The sequence below is a fragment of the Ostrinia nubilalis genome, chromosome 7, assembly GCF_963855985.1.
Source record: "Ostrinia nubilalis chromosome 7, ilOstNubi1.1, whole genome shotgun sequence".
Lineage (NCBI taxonomy): Eukaryota > Metazoa > Arthropoda > Insecta > Lepidoptera > Crambidae > Ostrinia > Ostrinia nubilalis.
Genome location: NC_087094.1, coordinates 8,439,043 through 8,460,089, shown reverse-complemented (window position 1 = coordinate 8,460,089; position 21,047 = coordinate 8,439,043). Strand labels below are relative to the sequence as shown.

Below are 21,047 nucleotides of genomic sequence, written 5' to 3'. Positions count from 1 at the left end.
ATTAATAATGGTAAATGGTCGAAGAGTTTAAGCAATCGAGAAAATATGGAGTGGTTGTAAGGCACCCCATCCCGATGCTGAAATGGTTTAAGGATGAAAGACCGACTGTAGGGTCTGGTGGTCGCTGATGAACGATCCGGCTCGAAGATGTACGGGCGGGAGACAGTGGTTGTAAGGCACCGCTCCCGTGCCCGGGATATGCGGTCAGGAAGGGAGCTAACTCCCTAGTGAGCCTAGAGTCCCTATTCCCTAAGACACTAAGTCCCTAGAGCCCTAGCCCTGCCTAACAATATATACTTAGACATAATAAGGGTTTGATAGGAAGGAAGCTGTGCCCAGGTCGCCCAGGGCAGCAGCGTTAGGACGGCAGGTAGGCGGCGGGGACCCGCTGCCAGCCCGGCAGACTCACCGGACTGATCATAGCGACGGCTAAGGGTGTCTTGGCCGCAGCGGGGGGAAATGAGACACAACGACGGACTATGGTAACAATTAACAGGAATTTTGTGGTCCTAGGGGTAACTTAAAAATTAGGGATTGATGGTGAAAACGGGCATTAGTGTCCCAAGTGACACATTTTTGGCAATGATAAAAGGAAGAGAAATTAAAATTACTTTTACAATAAAATTATATGTATTTCTTAGTTATCATTAGATGCCATATGTCTTATTAAATTAGACACAAACTTGTCTATTTTACGCACATCTTGTTGTACCTCGGTTTTGAATTGAAGACACTGAAATAAAAAATAAAAAACAATTTTAGACAATATTAAAGTAAAATTACCCTTTGCCTCATTTATTGTTCAAGCATTTAATACTTTATTGATTTTTTATTTGGGAATTATTTACTTTGGCAGTTCCTGTAAACACATTTTTAGATTCTACTGTTTATGATGATTTTTATTTTATTTTAAAATACAGCCTACTGACAATTTGAGATCTCAGAATCCTTTTGAGTCTTTGGTCGTACAAGGTGTTAGGTGCCCATAAAAGTATATTTCTTACCTTCTTATTATCAGTAATTTTAACTAAAAATACTCCTTTTGTATGACAATATTTTAAACTGTATCGAGTGTTCAATGGATCCCTCAAATACAACATTTCTGCCGACCTCTCAAACTCTTCCCAATTAGGTATGAAAGTCATAGTTTTATCTGAAATAATAGCAATGGATTTTAGGTTGTTATTTTAAAATTTGGTAATTTGTGTGGCAGGTCCTAAGTTTGGGGGATTTTAATAGTTTTTAACTTGATAAAATAAAAAGTTACTCATTCATTACAAATTTAACTTAACGTTGATTATCGAATGCTTTAATTTTGTCGTCGTGTAACATAAATATATTGGTTGAAAAATTAATTAAAACCATGGTGTCAAAGATTTAACTGAAATAGCAATAAATGTACCTATAGATTTATTTTACAGGCACTCTAATTAGATAACAAAATCGCACGCCACATTCAAATAATCCAATTTGTGAAATTCGGCCACAATTTGATCAACAAAAAGAATTTTCTTGTAAAATGTCAAATCTATCTTCACTAATTTCCTTATTTTAACGACTGTCACCTGAATTTTAAAAGTCAAGAGAGTAGGCTTATTGTATAATTTTATATTAAAAATTATCTTTGAACAACGAGTGATATACACCTTTTCAGATAAATTCACTTAAAAGATTTAAAAAAAAGATTCAATCACGTCAAACAAGATATAGAAACTTAATTTTCAATGTAATAAAATAATCGACATAAATGTGAAAATAATCAAGTTGTACTGTTTAGTTTAGCTGTATAAAAATGGTCATGAACTGGCCATAAAAATGGGCCATAAAAGATTTATAGCCTGACCAGGAACATAAAAACCCTGGCATAGAGGCGCGTCAATTGCATTTGATAGTGCAACACTGAGTACAGTCGTACCTGTGTTAAATTAATAGGCTAACTTTATGTATCAGGATTCAGGATTACGGGCTAATTTGATATTTTCATAAATTAACGAAAAAATATTATTAAGGTAACCTGGTTTAAATAAATTAAATGAAACCATCAATCGAGCTAGTAGGATTTATTTTATTATTCATCAATAATCAAATTCAGAACTTGAATATTCAACTGCAATGTCTGCTCATGAACGCTTCAAACTCGGTACTTCTTTCCCAATTCCATAAAATTCAACACTTAGAAAGTGACAAAAATTTTTAAAATTGGTAGTTAAAACAAACCACAGCTAATTTTCATAGTGGACTGTACTATACGATAAACATGTCAGTCAATTTGACAACCTTTGTCGGAAACATTATTCGATGAAAATATTGTCCGAATCCTTAGTATTTCTCTTCGACAAATACTTTAACACATTGTGAACCACTTTTCTTTCACGACTATAAAAAGATTTTAGCAATTTAATTCACAAAATCAATTGCGCACATTTAAAATAAAGTTTGTTTACACTTTGACAGCAATAGACTGACATGCAAGGTGACATGTCAATGAAGTTTTCAGTTACTGTTGCCATTAAAAGAAATTAGTACCATTAGTTTTCCGCAACATGGCGAGGGTTTTTATGTTCCTGGTCAGGCTATAATTGGTAGGTTTATTAGTAGATTCTATTTTTTTTTACTGGTAACTCTGAGTGTCGCAATAACGAACGCAGAAAATCAATACACCGTGAATGTATTCGTCTTTTTAAAATGAGAACGTGACAAAATATTAATTTAATTCATCGAAGAAACCATTTTTATTTAAAAAAAACTGTTGAGACTAGATGCTCATTTTTTATTTATTTACATAGTGATGAATATTGTCATAGTTACGGCGTGGTAGAACATTCTGCGCGAATAATTAGCTGCTTTTTCTGCATTTATAGCTGTTAAAGGTTAGTAAATCATTCTAATTGAAATAATCTTCTCTTAGTTTTAATTTTATGAATAAATATCACACATTTTACGATAAAAAAAAGAAAATGGACTATCGACCTTCGCCATTGTCTGCATGCTGCATTGCGTTTGTTGTACGTAAGTACCTATAATATATTATGTTAACTTTTTGTGTTTAAATTGGTGCCACTTTGATATATTGTTGCGGCAAAACATAAACTGTTAAAGAAGCATCCTATAATCGAATTATATGCATGATTTCTGAAGCTTGTAATGTCGGACGAGACACTTGGTACGTAAGAACAAGTAGGTACCTTACTTTGTATTTCAAACAAAAACCGGTGCGGATAACCTTGATACCATCAAATTCTTATATTTTATAAAAGTATATTTATGTGTTGAGCGGGTATAGTGAGTGTCCATGGTACATTAAATACTTTTTTGCTGCAACTGAAACGCCGGTGGGTAGGTAAGGTACCTGATTAAAATCTGCTAGTCACTAGCACTAGCAGCTAGTGCATTCCAGTATAATAATCTTTATTAATTAATAGGTGCACCTTGGGAATTTATCCAATATTCCTCAATGTTGAGTTATGTAAATGTCAGACAAATTGTTATATAAAACAGCCCAGCCCTACCTACTGCTGTTTTTGGTTAATAGGTAAGTATGGTACACATAAATCCAATTTATATTTTCCCTAGAATCCAGTCAAACGTTATACCTACTCTTTTATTCCTGTCTAGCCATCCTTTTTTTATTCATTTATTCATTCACATACCTTAAGAGCCATTTTACATTTTCGTGCGAATTACTAAGATTTTGGAAGCATGAATTACTATCTTAACAACACCCAGAGATTATTTAATAACTGCGAAAGATAGGTCAATCCTTGGTGTTGACCATTAATGAAACGGATTTACTAAAACTCTTTTGCTTAATTCACAGTGCCCCATCTCCCACAACCATTTTACGGAAAAATTGCCGCAGACTCATTTTCAAAGTCCTGTATCTATTATTTATGCTCATATAATAAGCTTAAAAATATATAGTAATCATCGGACATATATTCTTGTAGTCCATTAATGAAATAGATTCTTGAATTTCATTACCATTATTGAGTAAAATCTAAAAATAATTTGGCAAATTTGAAGATTAACGTCACATTTTGATCGTGGTTTTTGGTTTAAAAACACAGCAATAACTGCAATAAAAGTATCCCCAAATAAAGAATATTCATTGTAGAATTGGTTTCTACAGTCATTGTTTAAATATTAGAAACCACTTTGTCAAAATATTGATGTGAATATCAGTATAAATTACAATGCGCAAGCCGACATCGATTAGTATGGCGCGAGCGCCCGTCAAGGCAGGACCTGTGTCATTTTTCCCGCCGTGACGTTTACGTGCGTTCGTGTCGTAAAGCGGTGATTTGTACGGCGACCAAATACATTTGATACTATGCCGAGAGGCTGTTTCGAGTCGGCCGGCCGAGCAGAAATTGAAATGATGAATTTTAATTTCTTTGACGGATCTGGGTGTAACTATGTATAATATGTAGGTACCATGTATTTAATTTAATAAATAAATTATAAAAAAGTATATCCATTATGCTAGCACCCTTAACACAAGCATATTGGTTGCCTACTTTTGGACTAGATGGCGCTGTGAAATTGTCCAAAGATTTGTTTATTTATTTATCCGCTTTGAGTTTTGTTTCGTGAAGAAGAAAAAGAAGCGTTTTGTTTCGAGAGGGAAGCTTTGTTGTTAAATCTATACTAATAAAAGAGTAAAATATTTTCAAAAACTTTAGTCCAAAATCTTTGATAAAATTCGACGTTTAATAAATAAATTAGATAACATATTAATACTTTTTTTTTCAGTACGATTTTAGTGCCTACTTGTTTTTCAGAAATTTTACGATTTAACTAAACTTCTAAAGTGTTTATATTTTATGCATAATTTATTAACTTCTAAAAAATATATATTTTATATCCTATTGATAGATGACCTGACTAGGTTAAAAAGGTGTGGAATGTTATTTTGGAGATAACTTGGTTCCATAGAAATATAGAGAGATGCTAAGTAATGCGCTGAGTTCGAAACTCAGTGTCGTATTAGAAATTCACACACACAAAGAAATCAAATTATGTGCTCATTATCCACTGCGGTATCAGTATTCAACGTTCGAATAATCTTAGTACTATCACAGTAGATAAATCATATATATACTGTGGTACTATGCAAGCAATATAAACTGTTTACATAATGACGTCGCTACTGTCATCATTGCTTTCACAAGCAATATGTTCCAATTTGTCCCTTGTCACATTTCCCTTTAGTTTCTGTGATCTGTGCTAGTTTCTAAGTTGATATCAATGAAATATTCCTTAGTACTTTTGATTTAAATTATTTTTTTTATTTTGACACGTGTTTGAAAAATCAAGGTCAGATTACAATAAAATAACAAGTGAAAACGTAACATTGCATTGCAACTCGCAATTTCGCAATATTGATGAGGAGATTCCATTGGAAAGTCTGTATTCATTCCTAGGATTCCCCTAACACCATCAAATTCAAGAGAATTAAAGAGAGTGCAGTTTTCCATCTCATGCTTAGGGACCACGGTTTAAAATAGTGTGGTTGCATAGAGCCTGCAACGGGCAACCGCGTGCGTAGCAGCTAATACTAATTTTCGATACAAAAGCAAGTGTTGACGCCTTCACAAGTTTTAGCGGAGTTCCATATGGTAGCGGGAGTAGACTTAATGGAAATCTATGCTTCTCCGACGACCAGTTGTATGTGGAATACTCCAGAGTATGCGCACACAATAGCCTGGTGATTTTAGCAACTGAAGGAAAAACAAAAAAACATTGTTTACAAAGAAATCTGCGGCAGGTGTAGTGTTTTAATTTTGTTTTAGAAAGATCTCATAATTTTGTAAGTATTCAAATATTTAAACATAATAATTTGTAGATTTTATATCAAAAAATATAATTATTTAACAAAATTAATTTTCTTAGAATATTTTAATTCTATTAGAACCATTTTCCACTTCATTGCAGAAGAAGTCGCGGGCAAAAAGCTAGTATGAAATATGTAGTATTGCCCGCGGCTTCACCCGCTTGAAATTTAGTTTGTCACAGATCGTCATAAATTATAGCCTATACATTGTTATTCTGGTCGACGCCAGGGATGGATGAGCGTCGCTGACGCTGGCGACAGGGTCTTCTGGTTCAGGGTTCATGGCGTAGGTTTCAGACAAAATGAAATCCACTCGTAGAAATTAATAAACTCAGTGTATTCACGAAAATAATTACACACAGCACTAGAGTCGTATCGGAACTGAGTGAACCAAAGGTCTTGCGAAAGGAACGTCCGACCCGAGTGATAGTTGAACACAGACTGCCTAGTACTGCTGTACTGTACTGTAAAGTTTCATCAAAATCTGTTCAGTAGTTTTTGCGTGAAAGTGTAACAAACATCCAGACATCCACACAAACTTTCGTATTTATAATATTAGTAAGACTAGTAAGAAGTAAGATAGTAAGATGAATTATTTTAGTTATTTGTTTACTTATAATAATATTTATTTATTTATTTCTTAGCTCTGTCTGATAATGGATCTGGAGGAGATGCAATGGCCACCTCCGTAACAAAACAATAGAACCCTATGGAGTTTGGGCTTGTGTGATTCGCCTTGAGGAATATTTCGTATCCAGGGTCCGATGATGGAGCTGTAAGGGGGCAGATTTTTTTTTCACTATGTGACTGTCTTTATTTTGTACTTAATATATATTTTACATATTATACCTATTCGTGTTTCATTATGAATCGAAATATAAAAGACTTAATAAACTCTATTAAAAATTTAAATTAATTTATCAAGTTTGAATACCTCATTCTACCTTAAAATTAATAACTTAAATCAAGTCTTAATACGGTCACGGCTCAAGATTTTTTTGTCCATTTCAGCGTTCTTTTTACTCTTTTGACGTTGCGTTGACAGCTTTTACCTAAATTCGCGCGGAATATTTTTGTGAAATGGCTCTTAATCTATTCGATCTGATAAGTTTTTCTTATAATGACAAAAAGATTTTGATAATACTTATTTGAAATTTAATTGTAGTTTAGCCCTTTTATAATGAATTTAACCATTTTACGTAAAACATGTCGCTCATAGAAACAATCAAATGTTATCCCGTGATATAGGTATAATGACATCAGTTACTTTAGTTTATTCTCAAAATTGAATTTCAATTAGGTACTCAAATAGTTTAGTTGTATGTACGCTGACTGTACCTACTATGAAGTTAAATAAATTAACAGTGCTGTATTTCCGTACAATTTCTAAGATGACACTTAAGAAGTCATTTCATTTATTTACAATCTGTTTCACATCTAATAATAATTTGTGCCAATTAAATAACTACTAGCTTTCCGCCCGTGGCTTCCCCGTGTGGAATTTTGTCTGTCACAGAAAAACTATTCAAGAGGATTTAAGACACTACTAAACAAAGATATTTGACTGTTATTAGTGAATAAAATTCCATATTTTTCAAAAATGAGACTTATTTTTATGTATTTAGTCTTAACTTTTAATTGGCAGATTTTCATACATAATTATGGTTACCTACGCCCTTTGTCTTCAATCTCTGTCGTAAATCCGCCTGTTATGAAAGGCTTTAAGCTGTATGCTTTTTACCACGCCTTACTGTTTTTTTAATAAGAATATTTGTAATTTTGCAAATTAAATTTATAGTCCCTTTAACCCCTTGTGACATAGACACCTTGGGCCAGATACCTTTGTCTTAGGGCTCTTTCATTCAATTACAGAGATTCTGAGAAGGACGTCATTCGTCAAAGAGCGAAAGAGCCCTTATTGCGGCTATGGCAATTATGCTTGCATAAAATGGGCGCTGCAACGTTGGCCTCTAGATTTATCCCTTAAAATGAGAACATAGTAAACAAACAGTATCTTTTGAAGTCCCTTAGAATCGCCCAGTTACTCGTTTTTCCACGTAATTTTTTTTCGGTGTCCATTAATGTTTTCGATCGCCGGCTTTTTTTTACTTGGAGCGCGGCTGTCTCGCAGCTGCATTACCACTGCGCGATACTACAAACACAATGTGACATCTGCCATACCTACTATTACAGTGTAATCTCCATTCGCGCGTAATGAATCTAAATTATAAGCGTTGTTGTTTGTCCAGTTTGGTTGATGGTTGATGATCTATTAAGAAAAACATTATCGAGCTATTTATTTTCGTCATTTAGCTAAAGTACCGTTGTTTAGCAACGCGGCTTAAGTGCCTAATTGATAAAGTAATAATAATGTCAATCTTTGATTTAAGACCTGGATGTGTTAACATATTGAACGCCCTTGTATAACTTGACCATAGAGTATTAGATAAAAGAGGAAAAGAACACCTTTTAGTGCAGTAAGAGGAAAACCTAATTTTCCCCAAACCTTGTTTAGTTAAATAATATCTAATAATGCTTTAATTGCCAACATTACTTGTTACTTTTAGAATTGGTGTATTTACAGGGTTAAATAACTTTTATTACCTACATCCCTCTTTGTAGAAAAACTTCGCGGTGCTTATTCGTACTACCCTTCCATTCTATGTATGTAAATTGGACAAAAGTAACAAAACTGTTACTATAAAACTGTCGCACAACAAGAACAGCTAGGCGTGCACTAAGTGTACAATAAAAAACTTGTTTTATATGAAGCTCTCTTTGTTGTTTATTTTTGCATCTGTGGGTAGATAGGTACCTAGTACCGCTCACTCATGAGACTACTTGGCCCAACTTTAAATTATTAAACTTCTTGAGGATTCCCTTTTGCCTTTAGTACTTATTCTACCCCCTTGAAATATAAGTATATCGCCAAATAAGAAATCGCAAACAAATCTGCGATTTTCCTGGGCGTGTATGATGTAGCGGCGCGGCGGCGTAATAGCTTAGCGTCGCTGTCGCGGTGATTTTGAAATGAATGCGCTTATAACATTCGTGGACTTGTCGGTAAACGGGTTTCTGTTTATTCATATGTACCTAATTTTAATACGCTAATATTTTTTTAGTCCTTTCGTCGTACTTAATTAAATCAACAAGTCTAAGAGTCCAGACAAGGTATCTGTTACAATATTATTAAAATTTTCTCGATTGAACTACTTGCTACGCCACAATCCCGCCTTACTGCACCGCTTCTATTAGCGTCCCAATTTGAAGGTGCCCTCGCCCTTACTAAGGTTTTAGTAAGGTTATAGGTCGTGACTTTGCATTGAACTCGGATTACGATCGATATTGTTTTGTTGCAGATTCTTGTTGAATAAGTTCAAGGAATATACATTATACACCAAAATAATTATAAGTCAAAATGGAAGAAATTAATGGGGAGCTTTATGGGGATGGTTTAGTAAGTCTAGGAGATGAAGGTTCCTTGGAGTCCACTGATAATGGCAATAAAGAGCAAAATTGCAAAATCTGCGAGTAAGTTCACTTTTTATTCAGCCACAAATAAAATAGCTCATTGACTGGAAATAGGAGTTCTCAATGATAAATGATGTTTTCAGTGACAAACTGTGCAGTCCTCGAGTGTTGTCTTGCCTTCATGTGTTCTGTGAAGCCTGCATTGACAAGTTGATGGTGAATGAGGCAGGAGATTCTCTCAAATATGATTTGGCTGTCGAGTGCCCTCTGTGCAAACAAGAAACTAAGGTATTTATGCAATATTATTTCACGCTACATTTATGTACACAATAATTTGACGTCAATATTAAAACAAATAATCATTTTCTAGATCCCAGGTGGTGGAGCTGTATCTCTTCCTTCTGACTATCTTATCACCAACATCTTGGATGTATCTGCTATGGATCAGTCCGTTGTTTGCACTTGCTGTAAGAGCAAGGAACCTGCTGTTGCCAGATGCACTGATTGCTCTCATTTTCTTTGCTCTAACTGTAATTCGGCACATGAATTTATGAGGTGCTTTGAAAACCACCGAGTTGTTCCATTTGATGCCCTTAGATCATCCAAGGAGAAGACGGCTGTACACAAGCCTATATTTTGCACTCGTCACGTTGGAGAAAGCCTGAAATTCTACTGTTGCGAGTGTGAAGTCGGCGCTTGCACTGAATGTTTGACCGTCGATCACAAAGTGGGCGAGCACCGTTGTGAGCGGATCGTTGATGCCGAACCTAACCTGCGTGCCGAACTCCGCAACTTTATCGTTGAAGCCAACACCCGCGCGGCCGCCGCCGGCAGTGCTTCTGCCAGGCTCGATGATGCCCTTGGAGATTTACAGCGTCAGCGCGATGAAGCCGAGAGCGTTATCAACGAAGCTTTTCATGCTTACAAAGCCGCTTTGGAAAGACGCCGCGAGAAGGCTCTAGAAGAACTCGAGCGCTTGCATAAGGAGAGGGAGCTGAAAGTGATGGATTTGTTCGATCGCGTTGATAAAACTGTTCAGCGTATCGATTGCGCGTGCCAATTCGCTGCGAGGCTTTTACGTCGCGGGGATGGCACCGAAATCGTCATGTTGAAGAAAACTGTCGCGTCACAGTTTGCGCGTCTACTCGAAGGAGCGCCCGAGTTCGATGTGGATTATTCTTTGGAGTTCGTCACTAAAGTGGAAAAATTTGATGCCATAACCGAGGAAACGTTCGGCACATTCCGTACTGAGGCAACTCGCGCCGAGGAGCGTAAGCGTGCGAGTGAATCTTCTGCTATTGTCTCTATAGCCTCGAATTCTCACTCGCCGGCTGTGTCCGTTACTAACGCGCCCGTATTCGACGATTTCCCGCTGGCTAACGTTCGCCGCGTCACCGGAGTGACTGGAGTTGGCACCATGGTTGGAGTTCCTGGTGTGGGCGGTGTGCCCGCTATTGGGGTAGCAGGAGTGGGAGCCGTGCCGGGAGTGGGAGCCGTTACTAACCCTAGCGTGATCCCAGGAGTTGTGAATGTCAATAATGTGGCAGGAGTGGGGGGCGTCACCGGCGTGCCCGCTTTGCCGTCTATGGTGGAATATAATCTGCAACAGCTGGCCAGTATTGCCGAAAAGGATGTGCCCCCTCCACCTCATGCGTCGCCTGCTCCGTCTTTCACCCTTGCTGAACTGCTGGCTGGAGATCTAAACTCGCCGCAGGCGTACAACAATCTGCAGGCACTCGCCAAGCTTGGACTTAACACAGGTAATTATTGATGCTTAGTAATAACTGTTCAGGCTCTTATCTGTCTTTTGTCTTTTATGGTAGTAATTCATTATTATATTTTAAGTAGTACTTATTTAATTACTTATTTGTGTACTCATTTAGTAACTTTTGTACAAACGTGAATATTCTTGCAGAAGTGAATGGCTTCGGAGGCGTAGGTGGTATTGGCGGTGTAGGGCCCCGCGGAGTGTCCCCCGGCAGGCCTTTGTTGACCGCCGCCGAGGAGGCTGCCCTTGTGGCCCCCCCAGCGCCCTTAGTCCGCGCCACTAAGGCTACTCCGATGCATATCCGATTCAAGTTCGGGCAACTTGGTGGCGGCAAAGGCCAATTCAACTCTCCCCATGGCTTCTGCTTGGGCAACGATGAGGACATTATCGTTGCTGATACCAACAATCATCGCATCACGGTATGACCTATTTAACGATAACGAATTATTTTGAAAATTCGTTGACACATTACTTATTTATTTATGTTTTTACAGGTGTTTGATAAGTCTGGAAACTACAAATTCAATTTCGGAGTGGCAGGAAAAGAAGAAGGGCAACTGTGGTATCCGCGCAAAGTGGCCGTAGTCCGCGCTACCGGCAAGTTTGTTGTGTGCGATCGCGGCAACGAGAGGTCTCGCATGCAAATATTTACCAAAAATGGACATTTCCTGAAGAAGATTGCCGTACGTTTCGTTTTTATTTTTTTCTTACTAGCCAGTGAGTCTTTTTTATTTATTTTTACTAGCCAGTGACAAGTCGTGATGTTCATTTATTTTTTTCCAGGTGCGCTTCATTGATATCGTCGCTGGCTTGGCCGTAACCGCCGAAGGTCTAATCGTAGCCGTGGACAGCGTGACTCCAACCGTTTTCATACTGTCCGAGGAAGGAGACCTCATGAGCTGGTTCGATTGTAGCGAGTGCATGAGGGAGCCGTCCGATATCGCTATCAGCGGTATGTTGAAATCGTTTTGTACTTAAACACAGTACTACAATTTCCTGTAGCGTGCTACTAGGAAACAGTTATTACATTGTTGCTGTATCAAAAATTGTTATCAACTTTAGTTTGAAACTAATTTTCTTTGTACTGAACAGTGTTGGTTATTAATCGAAGAACAATACATGGAATTTTCCTAAATAAAACCTTTGTTGCAGGCAAGGAATTCTACGTTTGCGATTTCAAGGGACACTGCGTCGTTGTGTTCGACGACGAGGGTCGTTTCCTGCGCCGCATCGGTTGCGAGAACGTGACAAACTTCCCGAACGGTATCGATGTGTCGGACGCGGGCGACGTGCTTATCGGCGACTCGCATGGCAACAAGTTTCACGTCGCCGTGTTTTCCCGTGACGGCGTCCTTGTCACCGAATTCGAGTGCCCGTATGTGAAGGTCAGGAAACATTTTGATTATTACTGAGGTCACACTGCAAGCTTATAGCTCGATTAGTTGCAGCGTATTTTCGTGATAAAATTATTTTCATCAGACTACATGTGTACACGCACAGTCAGCGTCAAATAGTTCGTGACACTCGAAGTAGCCAAAAAGTTCTCAACACGTTTTTGTCATAATTGGAATAAAATTGTGTTATCAATATTTTGGCCACTTTGACTCCGACTAATAATGGGACTACGCGAACTGATTTCGCTTCGTACAGCACAGCTGAATTAAAACGAAACTGAGCAGTTAGCTTGCAATGTGGCCCGCACTTAATAACCGCATCAACCGCATTGAGGGAGGTCAATTAATGATACAATAGATGTGTATCACTCAATGATTTTGCTATAGAAATGGTTAGTGACCCGTATACATTACAATACAACTGCTATAACCTGAGTTAGACAATGGAAATATACAAATAAAACGTTATTTTCGCCATAAAAATGCTATCGCGTCATTTAGCTATAATAGGTGTTGGTTTGATCACGAAAAAACTATAACATTATAAATGTATTTCCATATTTTTGTGCATATTAGAATGTGACTTGTTTATGAACGAGATGAAGGCGTTTCCGATTTCAATCTGTGACAGGTTTTTAGATAAGGCTTCTTTAGAAAGTTATGAAATAAAATGTTTTGTTTACTTACAGGTATCTCGCTGCTGTGGATTGAAGATAACCTCTGAAGGTTACATCGTCACTCTGGCTAAGAATAATCATCATGTTCTAGTCCTCAACACCCTTTACATTGTCTGAGGAGTAACTCGATGGCTGTAAGTCTGCATACTACAAGATCTCACATTTATTCCCTATATTTTATATTTAATTGCTGTTTTTACAAAGCTTAACATTTTTTGCTAAACCAGTATTTGACTACTTATTTCGTTATTTTATGTTAAATTTCACGTTAGTCTGATTTTAACGATACTTTAACTTTCTGTCCATGTGCAGTGATGAGTTAGTTATCTCAACAATTACTATGCTTCATGTTTTTTGTTTTGTGGCATTTTAGAGTAATCACTGCTTGTGGATAGATCTTATAAGTCATTATTTCCAAAGTACTGAATACTTGTGTATTTTTTGGTTTGTTCATCTTCATTTTATATGGTTGCATTTAGTTATAGTAATGGAAAATCCAAAGTTTAGTGTAGTATTATTCAACGTTTGTTTATACATACTAACTGTCCAGCCAATCTCGTCGAAATGATTAATTTGGTTTGTGTGAGTCTTAAAATGTCTAGTCCTGAAATATTATATTTGACATACTCCCAACAGTCGTATATTTGGTGTTTTGATGGCTTAACCAAAGCGCGTTAAATAAGCTATCGCGTGAGAGTGGCCATTTAAAAGGAGTGCTTAATGTTATACAAATATCGAATACTTAAGACGAAACTCGCATTACCAAAATAAATACACAATAAACCATTGACTGGACTGTTACAATTCATTTCTAAATTAGCAGCTGGTATGGTTCCTAGTTCGAGTGAAGTTAAACATGTCAATTAGGGGACTGCGTGGGAGTGTCGCCTCAAACCAAACATTAGTTTCAAAATATCCACCCAAATACGTACTTTTTAAATTGAACTTAATGATCAGAGATTCGCTTGAACAAATATTAACGCACAATTGAGTTTATAGACAAAATTTTAGTATTATGACCAAAGGAGGCGACACTATTATAACGTGCCATCTAGTTTAGGTTAATCTCGTATACAATATTATATATTGTCCGTTAAAATATATTTACCATTTACAGAATTCTTGTGTCTATACAAAATGTTTTCATGTACTCTTGTTTTGAGAGCCTATTACATATTTGAAAGTTTTTTCATAAGTAGGCGTTATGATATACATATTATTAAAACTTGGTTCATTATAAATTTAACTTGGTGAACCTCAGAGCTGTATTATTGAATAGCCGCTTTAAATTAACTTTGCAATAATTTGTACAATGTAATATTGATAGTTAAAACGAAGTATTTATACTATATATCACACATTTTAGAATACATAGCAAGTGATGTTTTAAGTATGTATGTGAGTGCCGATTGTAAAATTTAATTTTTAGACTAGTTTATGTTGAACATACGTTTTGATTGATTTTAACATAAAACATGTCACAACCCCTGTCACAAAATGCGAACAGGATTGAAAACATTTATTATTTTTGTCTACGAAGTTGCTGGTCTTTAAGAGCTTTAATACAACTATTACGTACCCACCGCCGTCTAAAACGACACACTCCTTTATCTGACAATAAATTGCACATCGCTTCGCTATGTATTAGAAAATGTTATGTTTGCATTTTTTTTAAATAGTTATGTGGTCGATATTCGTATACAGTTCGCCAAATATATGTATATTTTTATAACTACCCACATTTATAATATATTCAAAATTAAGAATAATAGTTTTTTAGATATAGATACAATTAGAAATTTGCGGTTCACAAAATGCCACATTATATTTAGATTTTCACTTTACCAACAGCTTTGTCCCTCTAATAAAAATTATATCACTTAGAGGGAACTGTGACACTTGGCAAGTAGATACTTTGATAATAATATGGTAATAAATAATAATGTAAAATAATGCACAAGTAATGGTCACATACAATTTCGCCTATACAAAAATTTCGCGAATTCACAGTCTTCCAAGTAATTAGGCTTTTTTGGAAATTATCTAAAGTAAAAGGGGAAGCATCTATTCCGATTAAATATGTATTTTAGTATTCAATTACACCCGTTTCAATGAGTGATTAATTATTACGAGCCAAGAGTGAGCCAACGAAAAGTATTATATTTGTGACATATCGGTTCCTTGCGTTGTAAATGACCATTATGATTTGCATTTAACAATGTTTAGTGTTGGTACTTAACCAAATCACCTAAAATAAGTGTGATATTTTATTAATTAATGCCTTCTTTTAATTTTTACCTATAATTGCTCTCTAATTTTAATGAGTACCTATGGAAATTCATTGGGGGTTCGTAATTATATTCTTTAATAGAAAATTAACATTACAAAAATAATATGAACAGTTTAGATATCTCTATTCAAATATTGATAGTGGTTTGTATTTCGCGAATATAAAAAAAAACTAAATATTCTGGCACTCTATTAAATAATATTAATGAACCATATTATTATCATTAAATATAAATATTATTAAAATAGTAATTCAAATGTATGTATAATGTTTGTACTTAATTAGTAATAGGTATTTATTTCATTGTTGGAACCGTTCTACAATATTATTACATTATTAGCAACGTTTGATGTGATATGAGCAATAATAGAGAGACATAATGAACCAACAATTTAAGACTAAACATGACTCAATATTTTGAAAGACACAAGTGGAGTCGCGCGGTGCGATTTGGGGCTAAGGGGATGTTGGTCGAAGCCAGTGATAAGTTGACGTTTGAGTCTGAATCCTCTATTAATTAGTGAGTTACTTTTGGGTTTTATTTTTCATATTGTTTTTAAGTTATTTGTTTCAGGATTTTTGTCCCGATAGCATTAGGGAATTTTATTTTCTTTATTTTAACTAGGTTTAAAATAACGAGTCTACATGCCCCTCGCTTATGAGTAGGTGTGATTAATACTCTGATTTTGTCATTTTACTGTTTTGTTTAATTATATGTTCCGGGCCTATATTTGAATAGTATTTTGGCCAGTGTGTTTAGGCCTTTAGAGTTACGAATTTTACTGCCAAATTATTTTCTTACGATATTTGTGCATGCACATAGTAATTATTTTATTGTATGATATTTGTAAAAATTAGTTACTAATTGTTGCCAATTTTTTTGTTTTATTATTAATATTCAGGGTTTTAATATTATAATGTTCAATTTTAATTTGTTGTCATTGATCAAAATTATTGTGTGTTAGTGAAGTAAAATTAACCGAAATAGAACTTATTATTATTGCCCCAAAGGGAGCGTTTGACGCTATTAATAAATATTGCTTTAGGGTTGCATAAAAATATTAAAAAGTGGTGTGATAAGTTTTGGATAATTTTACAAATTATACTATTTTATGTGTGAATTCCAATATTAATAAATTCGAAGTTGAAATGTCATATAATATAGTATGTGTAATTTCCAAATATTTACAATGACATTGATATTCTGTCTATATTTTAAAAGTATTATTATTATTATTATAATTTATATATTCCCCTGCATCAATTGGTGATATCTCATCGACAATGTTTCCTTTGTTCTTGCCATGTATCTTATGTAGTTGTTGGCGTAGTAGTTTTTTTTTGTAGTGATTAGAGTTTTCAATTGATATACACTACATACAGTATCACAAGTTTGCCTATATGGTGATGTTGTTTAGAGATGTTTATTAGCGGTTGGTGCGGGCCGCGGCGGGTATTCGCCGCGACTGTTGGCTGTATATTCTTGCCGTAGCAAGTAAGCACTTTGTCATGGGATAATGGCAGGTCAAATGGTATCTATTGTCCATTGACATTACTCGATAATAATTGTATCATTAGAGTACATTACAGTAGCCTTTCTCGAAAATCTTAAAAGTTACCTATATACACTTTAAAGCAATTTTTTGGTAAATATATTTCTCTTGAATCTATATTCCCTTATGTATCCAGCAATAAATTACTTCAGTAGTTGTGTAGGATCACCTTATTTGGCGCCGATAGTTGCGATGTCCTTGGCCCGATATAACTTCGTTCTGTGTTAGGACGTTTGAAGAGCCAGATTGTTATTGCGAATGTCAGGATGTGTGCAGATTCGGTGCCAGGTAACGTGATTATCGTAGGGTTCGCAGCGCACAAGGTGAGCTCTAATGTTACCCTCCCTATTGGAGGTGGGCGTATTGCCTATGTTGTGGCACCAAGCACAGCTAGATGGTTCCGGTCGTGTTGTGGCATAAAAGATTCGAGTCTTAATTACTACGGCCCGTATACTTGACTGTGGGTGGGGATTAACAACACTTGCTCGTCTGTTTCTCCCGAATATGTATTACTGTTATAAAAGTTAACTACAGCATGCTCAAATGACTGAACATAACTCGATTTATTGAAACCCACCTCACCAGTTTAGTCTCCGCTGTTCTAAAACAACATAAATAATTAAAGGTTGTGAGCTCTATTCTCATTGAAATTTTTAAGCCACATGTGTGCTTGTGCAATAAATATCACAGTTTGGATCTAGGCTTTTAAATTATTATAGATTATATACATTGTTGAGCTGATATAAAAATTTAATATATTATTATACCTTTTAATATTGTTAAAGAATTCTAATTGCATTCCACATCTAGAGTGAACGAATTTGAGATGACCGTTTTCAGTCTACATTATACAAGTTATTTTTTTTACAATTGTAGGATTATTAGCAGTTGCCAATGTTTTTTCCTTTAGTCAGTAAAAGTACAAATATTTTAATATACAATTCTTGGTATTTACGTATTGTAGTGATCTTATTTTTTAATTGATTCTATAACTGTAAGCATAATTTTTTTCACATGAACGGCCATTTAGATACTTCTCATCTCATAAATTACTCAGTAATAACAACAAAACATATCATGCCGAATCCATTTAGTTTTCATAGAAATTGTCAGCAACTCCCGTATTTTTCTGAAAGGTTAAGTATATGTTTAGAAAATGGCTTACTTTTGTTTTCAAATTAGATTTAAGTATATCTTAAGTTACACTATTAAGTTTTTTCGTCATTTTTTACGTTGAAGGAAAATGAAAATTTATTGTATTGTATTGTAATTTTTTTGTGTGAGAGGTGCATGATCCAAATGCATATTTTAATTATTCTGATCCAAAGATTTCATTTATTCATTATTATTATTTCTCATTATACGAAAATGACATTTGTGGAGTGTGCATTGGTATTTGATATTAGGATTAACATGAATTTTTCCGTAGAGTTGGTGCAGCCGAGCAAATCTCTACTATATTCTCTTAAGAATATATTGCTCAATAATTTAATTCTGTTAAAGTATTTTAACTTAGTAAGTAGTCCACATGGATGTTTTTAGTGTGACTGTGGACTTCACGAAATTATATCTAACAGACAATACCCTCCGTAAAGATTTGAAGACATTGTAAAGGTTGAAGTTTATTAGATGTAGTTGTTTGCCTTCGGCGCGTGCCGCAAGTGCATGCAGGGGCCAGCAGCACCCACACACGGAGTACCAGTGGCCGTTCTATTCTGCTCACACCGCACCCCTCCGAATCGGTCCTCTTCTCCCCACATATCGTATAACGCATGTTCGGTAATCATCAGCAGTCTAGTAGCGTCTTCAGTATACCTTGTGTGGTGGTGTTGACTGAACGAGTCTGTTCTTTGTTGCCCCACAGTCAACGAAAATTGTTATGTAATCCATACAGGAGTCTCTGCTGCATTGTGCCTAGATCTTAGAAGTTAATGGTATCGAGGTAGAGTTAATCTCAATATTTTGGCTCTTTGAATATTCCATGATATTATTTTGTTTTTCATGAAAATGTATTTACATTATATACATACATACACTTAGTAATATTATTGTATACATGAATATACATTGCGTGGTTTGTAACTTGATGTTTAATTTTATTGTAAAATTAAGATGCCCAACTGGTTAGGTCTGTCCACGATTCGGAAGCTGTGGAGGAATTGAGTTTATTAATATTAGAGTCATGTTATAATCCATCGTAACCGGATAATAGTTTCTATATTTACTTGTGGACAGAAGTAGATTTTTTATTTTAACTAGTTGCACATCTTACTTTGACCAAATTCATTCACCGCTGAAGTTACTTGGGAATTAGGACATTGTCTTGTTGCACTCTTTCGATTGTTTTACGAGTGCAGGTTTTCACGTGACCTTAGCGGTCTCTTAATAATTATAAGTTTATTATCGTGAACTGTGGCCAGGATAACAACAGCACAGAGCAGTGTAACTCAGAGCCTGCCTAAAATATATTTTTGTCATGATTTTATTTAGGTATATACATGTTATTATTCACATATTACAGTTTTCTCAATATTAGCTTGTATTTTAATTAAGAAATAATCATATTTAACATTGCCAGGTGATCAGCAACCTGCACTTTAATATTTTTGGAAACTATTGAACTTAAATTGTACTGACTTTATAAATATATTTACTTCAATAAAGATTTTCCATGCCACTAACAATATTCTTTTATTTATTTTCCACGATAAAATCCTTCCTTAGAATAAAATTATACTTGTAGGTTTCTGGACAAGGAGATTGATAAGAATTTAAAATGTGCATGTGGATTGAGTGATCCTTGCTTCAATCTTAACAAAAATCGAGGAAGTTTTACTTAAAATATGTTAAAACATTGCGATGAAGTTTAAAAATTTGTTAAACCTAAGATAAAAATGTTATGGCCAATAAATAGGAGCACTCATACCGCACGCTTTAAGAAAACGTCAACATGTTATTTTCAGAAAATAAAGCCTTTCCACTTCTTTTTATAGTATTGAAAAATTGTTAAGAATATGTTAAAACTATTAACAAATTCAGAAATTCCTTGCACGTCCCGTTCCAAAGTTATGACGATTATTTAGGATCACTCACACCGCACACGGGCCGTACGAGTGCTCTTCAAAATAATGACTTTTTATTAATAAATACGTTTTATTTCTGTTGGGAAATGTGTGCAAACTGACGAGCGAATTTGTTAAAGAATAAGTGTGACAAAACTTAAAAGCTGAAGGAAGAAATTAACCTTTATTCTTTCCTCCAATATGCCGTGTGAGTGATCCTTACTTTTACCTCTATCTGCTCATATGTAGTTCGTAGGCAGACTGAGATAGTATTCTAAAATTGTTAATTGTTTTTAACAATTATTTGGCATATATTTTGCTTTTATTAAGGTCATAATTTAAGAAATATCAGGCTTAGATGATTCCTAAAGGAAAATGTTGATTAGGGTACGTATGATTTTTTATTTTGAGAGACTGTTTCGATTCATCAGAAGTTTTCCTAAGGACGTTTTATCAAAAATAATCCTAAAGGAATTATTTGAAAAAATCTGCTACTAGCAGCATTTTTTCAATTTGGTGGCGCCCGCGGAGACAATAGGAGGTCGCAAAGTTGAAATTCGTAAAGAGCACATCGAAATCTATACATTTCTAGATGCCTGCCGTGTGTAACCTGTACTTATAAACCTACATCCTTAATTTTATATGCAGCCTTTCTACATTGTTTATCATGCCATATAGCATGACATAAAGAAAATTACATCAAAAACATAAAAAGTCATGAAAGTCTAACATGAAATTTGTTTTATTCATTTACATGTGAGATTTAATAATATTATTTTATCGTATTTTATAGTCCAACCATCGACGACGAATCGGAACAGTCTCACAAAATAAAAAATCATATGTACCCTAATCAACATTTTCCTTTAGGAATCATCTAAGCCTGATATTTCTTAAATTATGACCTTAATAAAAGCAAAATATATGCCAAATAATTGTTAAAAACAATTAACAATTTTAGATACTATTTTAGTCTGCCTACGAACTACATATGAGCAG

General features: G+C 35.1%; 2 protein-coding genes across 5 annotated transcripts; one reads left to right on the top strand and one right to left on the bottom strand.

The window, feature by feature from the left end:
- Positions 1 to 611: 611 nt before the first annotated feature.
- Positions 612 to 1,540, bottom strand: LOC135073594 (signal recognition particle 9 kDa protein). The gene is made up of 3 exons (XM_063967758.1): positions 1,403 to 1,540; positions 1,005 to 1,153; positions 612 to 733 (listed from the first exon to the last, which is right to left on the bottom strand). The coding sequence occupies exons 2-3, from the start codon at positions 1,143 to 1,145 to the stop codon at positions 638 to 640; spliced, it is 237 nt and encodes a 78-aa protein (XP_063823828.1). The 5' UTR covers positions 1,146 to 1,153; positions 1,403 to 1,540; the 3' UTR covers positions 612 to 637.
- Positions 1,541 to 2,855: 1,315 nt separating this feature from the next.
- On the top strand, positions 2,856 to 19,670 carry LOC135073208 (brain tumor protein-like). Of its 4 annotated transcripts, none has more exons than XM_063967297.1 (9): positions 2,856 to 2,870; positions 9,193 to 9,364; positions 9,448 to 9,592; positions 9,675 to 11,064; positions 11,220 to 11,491; positions 11,567 to 11,755; positions 11,856 to 12,024; positions 12,225 to 12,457; positions 13,156 to 19,670. In XM_063967297.1, the coding sequence occupies exons 2-9, from the start codon at positions 9,252 to 9,254 to the stop codon at positions 13,258 to 13,260; spliced, it is 2,616 nt and encodes an 871-aa protein (XP_063823367.1). In that variant the 5' UTR covers positions 2,856 to 2,870; positions 9,193 to 9,251; the 3' UTR covers positions 13,261 to 19,670. The 4 variants fall into 4 exon arrangements, with proteins under 4 accessions (XP_063823367.1, XP_063823368.1, XP_063823369.1 ...); XM_063967298.1 differs by lacking the exon at positions 2,856 to 2,870 and adding an exon at positions 3,011 to 3,163; XM_063967299.1 differs by lacking the exon at positions 2,856 to 2,870 and adding an exon at positions 3,325 to 3,340.
- Positions 19,671 to 21,047: the final 1,377 nt, after the last annotated feature.

Bases quoted from the DNA above. Each gene is read 5' to 3' on its own strand.
- LOC135073594 (XM_063967758.1), bottom strand. From the start codon at position 1,145: ATGACTTTCATACCTAATTGGGAAGAGTTTGAGAGGTCGGCAGAAATG. The intron at 734-1,004 runs GTAAGAAATATA...TTTTTATTTCAG, and splicing joins AAATTACTGATAATAAGAAG to TGTCTTCAATTCAAAACCGA.
- LOC135073208 (XM_063967297.1), top strand. From the start codon at position 9,252: ATGGAAGAAATTAATGGGGAGCTTTATGGGGATGGTTTAGTAAGTCTA. The intron at 9,593-9,674 runs GTATTTATGCAA...ATCATTTTCTAG, and splicing joins TGTGCAAACAAGAAACTAAG to ATCCCAGGTGGTGGAGCTGT. The intron at 11,492-11,566 runs GTATGACCTATT...ATGTTTTTACAG, and splicing joins CCAACAATCATCGCATCACG to GTGTTTGATAAGTCTGGAAA.